The sequence below is a fragment of the Pleurodeles waltl genome, chromosome 10, assembly GCF_031143425.1.
Source record: "Pleurodeles waltl isolate 20211129_DDA chromosome 10, aPleWal1.hap1.20221129, whole genome shotgun sequence".
Classification (NCBI taxonomy): Eukaryota; Metazoa; Chordata; class Amphibia; order Caudata; family Salamandridae; genus Pleurodeles; species Pleurodeles waltl.
Genome location: NC_090449.1, coordinates 77,619,984 through 77,634,734, shown reverse-complemented (window position 1 = coordinate 77,634,734; position 14,751 = coordinate 77,619,984). Strand labels below are relative to the sequence as shown.

At 44.2% G+C, this 14,751-nt stretch overlaps 2 protein-coding genes across 6 annotated transcripts in view; one reads left to right on the top strand and one right to left on the bottom strand.

Moving 5' to 3' along the window:
* The window catches only part of RPL3L (ribosomal protein L3 like), a 111,368-nt gene that overhangs the window by 38,936 nt on the left and 57,681 nt on the right, over positions 1–14,751 (bottom strand). The window lies entirely within an intron of this gene.
* LOC138261124 (testis-expressed protein 2-like) overlaps positions 1–14,751 on the top strand; it is a 344,587-nt gene that overhangs the window by 277,256 nt on the left and 52,580 nt on the right. For 4 of the 5 annotated variants that reach the window (XM_069209794.1, XM_069209792.1, XM_069209793.1 and 1 more), the window contains exon 12: positions 10,554–10,614. In XM_069209794.1, the coding sequence (XP_069065895.1) occupies positions 10,554–10,589 (36 nt within the window). In that variant the 3' untranslated portion in view covers positions 10,590–10,614. Of the gene's footprint in view, positions 1–10,553; positions 10,615–11,336; positions 12,865–14,751 lie in introns of those variants that run through there. The other variant, XM_069209791.1, reaches the window with a different exon arrangement.

Sequence of the window (14,751 nt, the reverse complement as noted above, 5' to 3'; positions counted from 1 at the left end):
TACTGGCATTGACCGATTGCATCCTGTCTCTATCTCTCTCTCTCCCTCCCTGTCCTCCTCTGTCTTTGTGTGCATCAGCATCATCTGTCGAAGGAGAAGGGGCACCGGCGAGTGGGGAAGCTTCAGCCCACGGAACCCAGGAGGCTGACACCAGCGGAGCTGAGGGGACCAGTGGGACAGAGGGTGAGGGGAGTGCCACGGGTAGACCAGATCGACCACCACATCTTCTGATTCCTCCTCCGATGGCGGCTTCCTGGTGGTGGCGGACCCAAACCAGCACCGCCCTCCCTTTAGCTCTCCACCCAGTTGCCCGTGCCCGCTCACCCAAGAGGGTGGGCACCTCTTTCACCCCAGGCACCTCTACCCCTGCCCCAGTCAGCCCTTCTGCCCTCAATGAGGAGGCAACTGGCCTCCTGGGGTCCATCTCTGTGGGGCAGACAACTATCATGAATGCCATCCAGGGGCTGGCATCCCAGATCACTAGACTAATGCGTTTCTGGAAGGCATTCACGGGGGCCTTGTCTGGCCTACAGAGATCGTTTCATGCTTTGGCCTCCTCACTGACAGCAGCCAGTGTCCCTTCTTCCTCCGTCCCCTGTCCAGCTACCTGTTCCCAATACCACATCCCTCTCCCCTCACCCATCCAAGGCACACCTACTGACCACCATGCATCCACATCAACAGACATGTACGCAAGGACAAACATAGGCACCACAGATGCCACCACCACCAGGCACACACTCAACACACCCATGCAGACATGTCCACATCCACACCCTGTATGGACTCCCCAACCACCTACCCCCTCACAGTCGACACTACACTCACACCTGCAGTCAGCATCACATCAGTCACTGTTCCTCTCACATGCGCCCTCACTGCCATCGTCACTATATCTTCTGACCCCCATTCATGCACCCCATACACCACTGGCACAGGCACTACAACTATCAACACTCCCACATGCAGCACACCCACCCTACCTGCAGGCACCACCCCAACATACACTCACACTTCCCACCGCCATCTCCCTGCATCTCCTCCCCACCTCCTCCCAGTAAATCTAAACGCACACACTCACTGACCCAAGTCACCCAGCACATGCATTTCATCCACCCACGCACCTGCACCGATGGCGCACCAATGTATACACCTCACAACCATGCCCCTCCCTCCACTCCCAAACTTCTTTCCAGTGACCTCCTATGTGTTCCCAAAAACCATTTCCTTCACTAGTTTTCCCACTTACCCACCATTGACCCAGGCCCTGTACACCCCAGGTGCCCTGCTACGCTTCCTGTGGCCCAGCCCTCCGCATCCAGTATGCCACTGCCCATACCCCTCCGCCACCTGCCCCTGTGACGTCCACTGCTCCTGCTGCCAAACCCATTCCCACTCCCTCCTCTTCCCAGGCCAAGCCCACTCCTTCCACCTCCAAGGCCAAGCCCATGGCCACCCTCCTTGCTAAGCCCCCACCATCCAAAGGCAAGCCCAAACTGCAGCCCCTTGCTAAGCCCCACCATTCAGGGGCAAGCCTAGGGACCCCCATCTAAGGGCACACCTAAGGGCCCCCAACTCCAAGCCCAGACGGAAGGACTCCCCTTTCCAAGCCCAAGGATCCCTCCTGCCCCCACATCCCCCTGCCCCCAACCCTTCACCCCTAAGGTGCCTGCATTCCCCATTGATGCCCCTACCCTGTGGAGGTCTGCACTTTGCAGTCAGGAATAAAGTTGGGGTGTCATCTTGTGCCCAGTGTGCTCGGGACACTATGGTTTGTGGACTGGCCCTTGGGCCTGTATGTACATACATTTTATCACATTTTTAATATATGGTTATCATGCGGCACTACCCAGTTGGTTTCGTTGTTACCTACCTAGTCCTGGCTTTCATTCTACATGTATGTGTGGTCGTTGTGGGTTTCGGTGTGTGTGTTGGTACGGGTTTTGGTTTGCGTGTGTGTGTGTGTGTGTGAGTGGGCATGGCTTCCTGTGTTGTGTGTGTGTGTACTAACCTAGTTACCTCCAGTGTGTTCTAGGCTGATTTACTTAAGGTTGCTGTTGTGGTCGCCGTCACTGGTCTGGGAGTTGCAGGGCCAGTTAGACGATTGGAAGGAGTTGCATTTCGTGTGCCATGGCGCCTACGGATGTGCCTGTGTTCCTGGAGGTGGGTGTTCCCTTTATCTTGTTTGTTTCCTCCAGGGTTTTGGTGGCTGTGGTTCTGCACCGGAAATCCTGATGGTGTGCTACCTCGTAAAATGGTTGTGGGATGCTGTCTGACCGCCAGGCTGGAGATGGCTGCTGCCTGGCACGCCAGCACTTCCGCTGTGGCGGCCTGGACGGTAAATTGTCTGTGTTCTGCAGGTACCTTTCCTGGACTTGTAATGTGGCAGTCTTCACCACCGGGCCCACGGCAGTGCGGCTGCCAACTCCACCGCGGCGGTACACTGACCACCAGACTCGTAATGATGGCCATTTTAAGAGAGTGTATAATAAGATTAGTCTGCCACACTGGGAACAGTCTTGAAAAGAGTCTTGTATTGTCTTGTGTGGCTGGGCTTTCATGGTAACTCATACACAATACATGGAAGCAAGGCCTGGTTGTAGGTAACATGGGGCAGCAATAACTCTTTAGAGAGTGTATGTAAAAGGTCTAGGGCCTAAAAACTGATATTCTAAACGGTAATTTTAGCTAATGGTGTCAGCATGACCACCGTGATTTCAGCTGCTGGTTGGCATTAGTTACACTCAGAAAAATCAAACAAACACAGTGGAAAGGAATCCTCCATACACATAGGACTGTGTGTAGCGAAGAAAATACGACCTCATGCGGAACGAGTATGGAAGGAAGAAGGAAGCAGAACTGTTTGCATGTGTTTGCCTTTCCAGCTTGTCTCTAAGAGGAGGAGAGACATTGTACAGATACAAGAGGGTGTACAGAAGCCCCCCCATCCCCTCTCTTTATCGAATCATTGGATAGAACGGTATAAGAGACCTGTGAAGACTGATGGCAGACACAGAGATATTATTCAGTTGCAGGCATGACATCATTCTGAGCGATACGGGGACAGCTACATGGCTTGGAATACGCAAGGTAGGGGGATTAGCAATAGCTCAGTCTATGCAAAGGATGTAGTAGGGAAGATGCTTTGTTTTACATAACGACTGCTGAGATGACCCTACTAATTACCATCATTCTCATACATAAGTTTTACAGCTGTCAGCGCATAACAACAAACAGCTGTGTTTGTCTACTCTTTCCGGGGATGGAGTGCGGATCATGCATGTACACCTTCCCCTACAGGGAACAGTTTTCTGGCAGGCCAGTCTGACTCATCACAATGTGTATTTGGATTATCCTAAATCGTCATAGAAAAGAGTGAGGGGCGTCCGTCCGTTCTCCTTTTCTCCAAAGACGGTGCCACATGCATTGCTCCATTAGGGTTAAAGAGATCTGAGTGTGGCCCTCCATGATTGAGAGGTTTACAGTAGTATCAATGGTGTCTGTCTGAGGGCAGCAGTACTCCTAGAATGCTCCTTGGTAAATCATCATCCCAAGGATGCTTCACAGAGGCCAGAAAGTCTGGGGTGAAGCCAGTCTGAAATAATGTTTCATTTGTGCATCTGTAACCTGCTTTAGGCATGTTTTCTGTCAATGCTAACAACAGTCCAGACAAAGTGCAACTCTCTGACGTTTTGAGCCTCCCTGTCACATCTGGGTCCACAAGATGGCCAAGTGCTGACTAGCTTGCTTAGCTGAAATTTTAGGTTCTTGCTATAATCTGAAAGTCACCTTCTTTCCTTTCTCATGAGATCAGTGTTCAGAGACCTGCATATTCGCTTTATTTGAATTCAGATGTTCCCTGTGGCAGACCACTTCATTTAACCTTATACAATTGTAAACTGCCTTTGGTTACTTAAGCCCAGTTTTCAAGAGAAAGCTCTGCCCAGACAGACCTGATCATCACAAACTGTTCTTATTTGCTTTTGTTAATAATCCCTTTCAGCGTTCGGTTGGCTTGTGCTTAATTTTTTAACATAAATTACTCAAAAGTTGAACGCTAGCTCCCAGCGCTGGCTGTATTGCGCATACAGGTGTGTTTTCTTAAGGACTAGTCTCAGTGAATCCAGTCTTCTTGGATAGATCTGTGGGCTTGGTACCGTCCACTGGAACCGACACGAGAAAGCTCCTTGATGCAGGTGATCTCTGGTCAAAAGACACTCTTGGGCTTGGACTCCCATCGGTCATAAAGTTGTGCTAATTTTTCAAATGAGTCAACTTGCTCCAGCCAACAGTTGTCCAAATAGGGAAGGTTTGATTTTCCCACTAACACAATTCAGAAGAATGTCAAATCACTCTACTTGGAAAGTCAGTCCTGGAACAGGAACTGTTAGCACAGCAGGCTGACAGGTACTTCTTCTCTGGTGTCCTACATGGTCAACAGAGAAACTGAGGAAGTTTTAGGCAGGCCTCCTAAAAACTGCACTACAATACTACTGGATGGTAATGTGAACGAAATTTCCATAGGCTATCTAACCGCTTTCCTTCATTACATGCCAGTCCTATCTTGGGGATATGTCTGGTAGGGGTGCTTCTCCCAGGGTCCAGGGTATGGCCTAAATCAATTATGTAAGAATTCTCTCACTTGCACTATGCTGGCTCAGCTAATTTCAATGACATGCTTAGCCCATCTGAGACTCCTCGTCAGACCATCAACAGCGAGCCTTGGAGTCTTCTGTAAGGCTACAATCAGAAGGGGAGTAACAGAAGTAGATGATTCCCAAATGGCAGCTTGTAACTCCCTGGCCAAACCTGCTGTGTCTGTCTTCTGTCCTAGCTTCCCATCTCTTTAAAGCCATTGGCTGACAAAGATATGGCAACTTGGGGGTCAGATGGGGGTCTAGCTCAGATCCCAGCACAATGTGACATTTTCATAAATCATTTAAGTTTGTCTCAGGCAAGCAGCATTTCATATTTCAGAAGTATGGCTATTAACTCTTCAATTTAAATCTGACTGCTGATATTGTCCTTGATTCACACCTCACCTGTCTTTGGTAAGTTATCAGTTGCCACATAAAAAGTTTGGGATTTAGATGTATATTTTTTCATAGCAGAAGGGCCCAGGCCCAGGAGCTACATAGTCGTTATCTGGACTGTCAGAATAAGAATTTCACTAGCATAGCTTTGCGCCTATTCCAGATTCAACAGGAGACTTGTACATTAGTCTAAATGTTGTTATTTCTACATCTCCAAGTGGTAGACCATTGGAGTGGTGTACATATAAGCCATACATAGTGAAACAAAGAAAATGTGTTTCTAAAGGCAATTTAGTTTTGATCCTGGATCTTAGAGAGCGCTCTTGCAGCTATATTTTAAGACTGTTATAGAACTAATTGAATATCTGCTTCATGGAATGGGGTGATCATTCTTTCTATTCATAAGAAAAGAGACATTTATTACTGTGAAAATTTACGCAAATTGCTATTTTAGTTGCAACCTGCAAAATATTTCCCAAATCTAAAAATGAATATTGAAAAATCAAAATCAAAGAAATTAGTACTTGTTAGAAAAAGGTACAATTTTAAGTGGAAACTCAATAGTGAATATCTGGAGTGTGTGTCCTCTTATAAGATCCTGGGAAAACACTATTTCTCTAAAGTTTAGAACAACTCCACGTATCCACTATCTCTCTATGGAAGGTCGTGTAGCCTCGACTGGTTTATTTACAGCATTTAACAACTTAGATCCTGATTTAGATATTGGCGAACGGGTTGTGGCCATCACAACTGTGTCACAACTGTGACGGAAATCCCATCCGCCGAAATCTAAATCCCATTATATCCTATGGGATTTAGATTTTGATGACAGGGTATCCGTCACCATTGTGACGCAGTAACCCATCCGCCAAAATCTAAATCAGGCTCTTTATTAAAAACAGTTAAAACACTCTAATTGTACATAATGTGTAGATGCCTTCAACTATTCTTTATTATATCAAGTGTGTTCCATGTAGAATATAAAAATCAAACAACATTATTAGGATTTCACATGAGCCTCTCTATTTAAGCATTGGGTTTGGTAATCTGTCACACGCATGTAGCTTTACAACCTACAGTGCAATATTAAGATGAGCACACAATCTTTTTATATCAACACCTTGCTCTGAGAGGTATCAGAGAGCAGCTGTGGTCTGCAAAAGAAACACACTACACACTACAGCCTATTAATAATGTTCCTCCTTTGCATTTAAGCAACTGGACTCAAAACCTAGCTCAACCTTATCCTCACAATCAACAGTACATTTTTTCTCCATATACTCAAATATTTACTGAACATGAGCTTTGTACTTTCATATAAAGTTTCAGAACAAATGGACTGCCCTTGAACAATAAATTGCCAAAAAGGTACCCACACATTGACCTCGACAGGAGCTGTCCCTATTGGGATTAAGGTCAACAAGCCCTAAAACATGAATTATATATTTGCTCCGGACTATTGACTGTAAGATGTTGATTTCTTACTAGATGTTTATTCAGAATGGTGTATTGAATGTGAGTGAAGCAATGAACTTTGTATGTAATCATTAGACTGTAACTGTTACTTGTAGAATATACTTTTTTAAGTTTTATAATATTACTGTATTGTTTCTTAACACTTCAAAATGTTTATTTAGGATTACTATTAGAACTTTTTGAATTCATTTGAATGTATGTATATATGGGATTTGTTATAATGAGTCCGTTTGCAAAATTGCATTTTTTGAATCAAACTTTAAATAAAATGGAAATTTGAAACTTAAAAAGTTATCACTTTATCTCTATATGTACATTTACAACAATATGTATCTATTTGTATAGTGCAAAACTAGCCAAAAGGCAGTGCAGAACTGCACATGGTCAAAGGCATGATACAGGCAACAAGTGATTGTAGGGCAGCTGTAATCTGAGAGCAGAAGCTAGTGTTACTGCTCTTAATGGTGTTTTCTTTAACAAAATGTGGGCCTTCAGCGCTTTCCTAAATAAGTGCAGGGTTCGGGCAGTTCTGATTAATTCAAGCATGTCGTTTCATTCCTGGGTGCAGAAATGGAAAAGGCCCATTGTCTGCCTAGCATAAATCAGATTACATTTTTATAATATACTTTGTGGGGAATTCTGCAAATAATGAATCATTACTAAAAAGTAAATGAATGCACACATTACTGTATGCTCATGTGCAGTCAGTGTGAGCATGGTTCTGCGTTGACACCCAAAACGAAATGACCCAAAAACATCAAACCAACCAAGTCCATGTAATAGGGAGAATCATCTCTCCAGGGGCCCTTTGCCAAACATTGTCCCGACCTGAAGATTGCTGTCTTACTGTCGCCTCTCTTTAGTCACTTTACCACCAGGATACAGTTGCAGCTTCTCACCAATGGCTTTGGGCTGCAGTTTTTTTTGGGCAGTGGGCAACCTGATACTTCAAAGCTGCTGATCCTTGAACACTTGTCAGTGGCCAGCTGCTTTAAAATAAGTGCAGGCATTCACAAGAAAATGGAATACCTAGTTTTGAAGTACCTGTAGGTTCTGCCTTCTCTTATAAGTCTCATGGCTACTTACAGGAACTGTGCGCAGAGAGCCACATTGTACACCAAATTATACCAGGTTGCATTAATTTTCCCTATGTCATATAGCGTGCTGTGAGTAGATGCCTCACCAGGATCATTAACACATTCTCAGTGGGGTTCCTTTTTTGTGGAAAACTCACACATCACTAAGACATTGAACTCTGATAGAACTTGACCCTGATGCACCTCAGCTAGCTTCCAGAATTTGTCCATGTGCTGGGGAGGCAGAATTCAAAAAGCACAGTGAGCAATTTAGCCAAAACATAGGTCAAAGCCCATAGGAGCACATAACATGCTATCTTTTAAGACTAAGGCCATGAGTCTTTTTTTTTTGTCCAGCCAAGCAGCAGCTAGACACTGTAAAGGGACTTAGAAATTGGCTGCACACAGCAAAAATAGTTGCATAACTCAGGGCCTGCTCTAGATCTTGAAGGTATTACATATATCCCACCACAGGGGTGGGCCTAGTACTCCGTAAGATCGACGGAGTTCCGGCAATCGTAGTTAGATATATTGCAGCTGAACCACACTGACTGCTGCAACGGAGTGCTCTTCCTAGTCGTCAGGCTGGCGGGGTCCCGCTGACCGCATTTAGATGTCACAGTTCTGCAGGCGCTGTTCTGGCAGTGGATTGCTGATGGAGGGAAACTGTAGCGGGAGCCAATATATATTGTACAATGGCAGTGGCCAGGGCAACAAGGCAAGTAACACTCACCCCATGAAAATTAGCAACATATGTCCACCTGTATTACACAACATACTACATACACACCATGATGCTATTCCACCACAACACGTACATGCAGTAAACACACAATGCCATACATTCTAAAACACAACATACACACACTATTGATACAACATCCACATACAACACAACTACAACTACCAACACAATGACACATTCATTTAAACAAACACAGTGACACAGATGCACACATCACATCACCACAACGCAACAATAGTCACCTGAATGTTGCATACTGCAACACAACACACAACCAAATATACACCACAAACATCAGACCCACATGAAAGTGGGACAGATACAGATACAACCACATCACCTACTCAACGTCCCTCTACCTCAACCAGCCAATCCACTGGCACAAACACATACACATACTGACTCAGACAACTGGAAGCAAAATGTGACACTTACAGGTCCCATTGCAAAGTGCACACATGCACTTAGTTTAAAATTGTGATGTTATTTTTTATATTGGTGCAAGCATTCATTTGGTAATGAATACTTACACCAAAATAAAAATTGTGTATCTCATCGATTTGTGTCATACACAGGTGTGTCCTCATTAATGTCTGGTATATATGTTTTATAGACATATGCATGTCACAAGTTATTTTAAAGATGACCGTGACATGTATATTTCTGCAGAGGTCCCGAGCAAATGTGAAGTGACCAACCAACGTATACAAGTAATGTGAAATGCTTATCTTCAAGTCTGGCAACAACAGGGTTGTGTGCCTCTGTGGGCCAGTGGAAGCAGCAATGGCAGGTCTCGCTCGTCCAGTCGTGTCCAGTCAAAAACAGAAGTGGATATGGGACAAAAGGTACATTTTTACCTAATTTCCCTTCCAATGTGCCAACTCAGGTGTGGAGGTAACACTGCTACAATTGTCTTGGCAGGAAGACACATCGTGATTGGCTTGGCGTGAACAGTGGCTGGGGTCCTGCCGCCAGCCACTAATTCAAATGGCGCCGTCGATGTGGGTAAAGATTCCTGGCAGAGTAGGCAGGACTCGGGCAGTCTTTCGCCTATGGTCCCACCAACATCTAAATAGGGCGGTCAGACTTCCAAGTCATCGGTGGCTTTTCTGATGGATAACTGATGGCAGGACTGTTGCCACCAAGAACTCAATCAGGTCCCAATCTTCTCTCCAAACATAAGACCTTGTTTACAAACTGCATTTTGTAAGATATAAAGAATCTCTGTATGTGTAACACGTGTACTACAAAATGCAATTCACAAACTTAAGAGTGAAAATCCCCACCTCTTTTATCTTTACTATGGAAAGATCTCTGCACATGTAAATTTACTACTTAGTAGTAAATGTCAGCTGTACAAGGTCAAATGGTGGGAAAATGACAAATATTTACTACAAAATGTGAGGGCACTAGGCAAAAGTAAGGAGGGGATTAGGGAGAGCCAGGCTAACTCAAAGACCCAGCCATAAAAGAGTAACCACACTGGTATTCACAAACTACACTTCTACAGTTACTACACCCTACAGCTGACAAATCAGTAGCAAATGTGCTTCAACCCATTTTTGTAGTACGTCAAACATCACACAAGACCACTCAACACATTCCCATATAAAAAATGGAGGCATGGTTATTTAATGTTAAAACAATATGGGGGTTATTCCAACTTTGGAGGAGTGTTAATCCGTCCCAAAAGTGACGGTAAAGTGACGGATATACCACCAGCCGTATTACGAGTTCCATAGGATATAATGGACTCGTAATACGGCTGGTGGTAAACCGTCACTTTTCCGTCACTTTTGGGACGGATTAACACCTCCTCCAGAGTTGGAATAACCCCAATATGTAAATACTAAGCAATTATTTTAGCACTTTAAAATGCATTTATACATTTAAATAAAAAATAAAAAGTAATCTTTGAATCTTTTGCTAAAAAGTAAAACTAATTTAAAATAATATATCAAATGAAAATAAAACTTACTATTGGTGGGAATTTTTCAACAATTATTTTCTTAAGAAATATTATTTCTAAATAAAATAAATATATTAAAATAATTATTTATTACACATTTAGTTTAATGAGTTAATGTGCTGTAACATTTTCATTAGTTCTATGTTAATCAAAAATATAAAACATTAGTTTATATTTATATTTCATATTAAAATAGTTTTAATCTGTTTTAAAGAAGAATAAACTTGAATTATTTCCTTTATACTTTCACATAGAGCGATCTCAACACAGTGGTGGATATCTCCCTCTAAGTGTGGTTTCATCTGGTGGAGAAATGTAAGTATACAATTAGGTGTAAATCTACATTCAGAAATGGTGATTAGCACAAAAATGCAGATTTAAACTTCAGTGCAAAAGTAAATTTATGCCTGAGCACATCTACATTTGTAAATTTACATTTGAGAATAGGACCCACTGTGTTTTGTCATTATCTGGCTAATTCTATTATAAACACTTTGGAAGAACGCATGACCTCAATTACAAGGATTGACAGATCACTGTGTTGCATCAAAAAAGTTTACAGCACCATGTATGTGTTGTATTTACAATTCAGCGCTCCAAGGCGTAGGGTCCCAGGATGCATCAGAAATACTGATGCATCAGAGGGAAGGATGCCGCAGGGCATCTACTAAAAAACTGACACATTGCTGAAGTTAGCGTCAGAACGGACACAACTTCATAAATGTGTCAAAACCTGAGGCAAGTCGTCAGTTCAAATTGACACATGGAGCCTAATATGCAAGGACCAATGTAAAAGACTGTGAAATGGTGGAATATCACCATCTACACTTTTACATTGGTTCTGGACGTAAGAGGTAATGTATGCAGTATGGCTCTGTGTCATGTTATTGTGAGCATAGTTTACATATGTATTTGCAGAGACTTGAGTATGTGTGACATATTGAGTGACAGTGTAATGTAAAAGAAATTATGTTGGAATGTGAAGTGGAAATACATGTGTTACCTATCTTATGTGTTTACTTACCTTTTGTCCTTAGGAGTATGCAGACCTGGACTTGGGAACCCATTCCTCTATGGAAAAGTGACAATCTTGGCCGGTGTGTGTGTGGATCGTAGGGGGTGGGAAGGGTGTGTGTGAGGATCGTAGGGGGTGGGAGTGTGTGTGTGAGGATCGGAGGGGGTGGGGGGGGACCGGAGGGGTGGATGTTTGGATGGAGGGCGGGTGTCAGGTGAGTGTTGGGGGGTGGGGGAGCCACCTACCGGTGACAGGGGAGGAATTCCCTGTCACCAGTAGGGCTTATCGCCATGGTTTTCATGTCGTTGCTAACGCCACGAAAAACCATGGTGGTAGGCAGGCTCATAATGCCGCCAGCTGTACTATGCCGGCTGCCAGGCTGGAGATACACATCTCCGGCCCTGTGGCTCATACCGCCATGGCGGTATGAGTGGAGAAGTAGCGGGTTGGCTGCACCCAACCCGCCAGTCTCATAATGTGGCGGTATGTACCGCCAGCCTGTTGGAGTTAAAGCATGGTCAGTAATATCCTGTTGGCAGTACATTCTTGCATTGATAGGATGCTAAATATAGTTTCCTTAACACAAGTGGCGACTGGTACATAAAATAAGAGTGCCTCCGGAAGAGGTGTGGGGCAGATGATCGCCACTCTATTGTATTCCTAGATGGGCCAGTGCCCTCCTGTTACCTACAGCCTACACTGCGAGAGAGGTGATGGGATGGTGGAAAGAGCTCTGACCAGGGGATCCGCAAGAAAGTAGGTGACACCCAGTCCTGGAGCTGATGCAGTAAATAACCAAGAACAGGGATTCTAGGTCAAGCAACAAAATCTACTTGTCTAAATGAACTCTCATTGTAATAGAATATAAACAATCACAATTTAGTGTTTTATCCACTCGTGGGAAAATAAGTTTTAGATATAATAAATACACCTACATAGAGTAGCTTTGCCAAACAAACAGTAAGCATCTTGCTACAATAATCACAGTGACAGGATAAAGTCCCAAAAACCACCAACAGGGTCCAAAATCATATAAATAACTCTTGCCAATTGACTACTAGATCTTTTCCTCAAAATTCTTCAGAGCATCACCCTCCACAAGAGAGAAAACAACATTTTAAAGGGGGTAAATAGAGAGGCACTTTACTTTAGAAATTTATGTGCGCAGTCCGGAAGACTGTATCATTTTTTACTAGTATCCACGGTTTCCTGATCATTGTTTGGCTAACATAATATCTATCTATAAGAACAAATCTCTTACATCTTTTTAAACTATGGTCATACCAGGCAGGTGTGAGAAAGGACTACCTGGTTAAGAAATATAGTCAATGGCCCGTACCACTCTTTATATTATTATGAGTAAACAAGGTCCACACCCATTATTAATCATTACACAACCCATCTCTGTGATATCCTTCAGTACTTTTCCCTCATTTATTATCTATCAAGTTAGTCGTTTTGGCTTTAGAGATGCCCCAAAAGTTTTAAATAATCTCCATCTTCCATTATTTGCAGGTTGTATCGAACATTTATGTATAAAGATCACTGACTAATTGCTGCACTTTTATGTGTTTTTCTTTATACATTTAGGCCTCTATTTTCATATTTATTTCTGACCAAAGATTATCATCAGGAGACCGGGGAATATACAAAATATTTTTGAATTGCCGAAAGCTGTTAATTCAATATTCTCCATGTTGTCAAGGGTGACAACCGACCTTGGACATCTAGGACAATTCATTATTTTCAAAATAAAATATGGTACCCATCGGAAAATACACAATATCCGTTGTTTAATTCTGGGTTATTCGTTTGCAGGTCACAATAATCTTTGGTTACTCTTCAGCTGTTTTAAGGTGCCTTGAAAAGCTTTTTGCCAAACATGTGGCGAAAGAGCACTGCTGGGCTACAGGCCATGGCCTGTCTGGGTCCTACCTTTTGCAGAAATTACCGGCCAATCACCCGCAGGGTTTTCAGACCTAAGACCAATGACCAAGCCACCACGTGTGTCAGGTAGAGGTTTAGACTGTACCCAGCTGCCAATATCTCCACTCAAGAGCACCAAAGAGTCCAGTAACCCAAATAAAATTATACCCTCAACTGTCTAGAGAGGTCCTGGCAGCAGTTGTGCCTTCTCCATTTCTTTCATGCCCTGACATCTCAAGGCACACCCTCCAGTTAATGAGGATGCTTCCTTACTTAATTCCAGTGGAAATGCCTGATCGTCATTTAATTATTTGTGTCCAGTGACTGTGGGGTCCATTATGACTTCAGCGGACAGAAAAGCCCGTCTGCCGAAATCCCGATGGGCAAGTTGCCGCCAGTGCGGCCGCCTACCAGTGGGCCTCATTACGAGTTTTGCTGGGCCAGTGGGAAACAGCCTACAGCATTGTCTCTGGCTTATAACAGAGCCGGTGGCAATGCTGTAGTGCGTAGGGTGCACCAGCATCCATCGCAATGTTCACTGTCTGCAAACCAGACAGGGAGCATCACTACGGGGCTGGCCGGGGGGGGGCCTGCACTGCCCATGCCAACTGCCTGGGCAGTGCAGGGGCACCCTGTGGCCCCTTGCACCCTGTCTCTGCCAGCCTTTTTATGGTGGTGCTACTGCAATGAAACAGCTGGCAGAGAGGCGAGTCATAATCCCCAGGGCAGCACTGCTTGCTGCGCTGCCGTGGCGGATTAGAACCAACCGCACTGCCAGTCCGTCCTGTGGAGGAAAACTGGTGGTGCTGGCAGTCCGCCCACCACGCCAGGGTTTTAAGGAGGGCCTGTGTGTTCAGTTGATTGTGCCTGAAATTACGATGTGATAGAAGGACAGAGGGAGAACTGATGTAAAAGGAGCCATTCCAAAAGCCAGTTTTTAGGACTTGGCTATTTTAAGCAGATGGCTAAGTTGCAGTCAGAAAAGTTGTTCTGGATTTATAACACAACAAACAATGTTGACTAGTGCCATGGCTAGAAAAGACCAATTTCTTCCACTTGCCCTTCCTACTCAGCCCACAAAGCTGGCTGCAGAGCATCAGGTGATTTTAATCTGGGTGAGAGACTGTTGTGGGAATGGTGGGTGGATTCCCTCTGCATTGGACACTGTAGAAACGCTAAAACAAGTGGCAGGTACAAATACATCTCCCATAGCCGGAGCACTGTACGTTGGAGTGTGCAAGCAATGCAGGAGATATTTTTACACTGTCGACCGAGTAATTCTAGACTTCTTGGTCTCGAGCCAAGGGCTCACCAGAGGAGCTTCAGCCTCTGAGAATATCTTCCTGAGTAATATTAATGTCTGTGTCTGTTACTATTAATCACCTCAACTCAGTTCATTTGTGTTGAGATAAACAGATTGAAAAAATAATTTTATACTGCACACAGTGGCATCCGTAGAGGGAAGCGGATGGGGCCTGTGCCCCAGCTCTTCTTGCGTTGGCCCCCCCTGG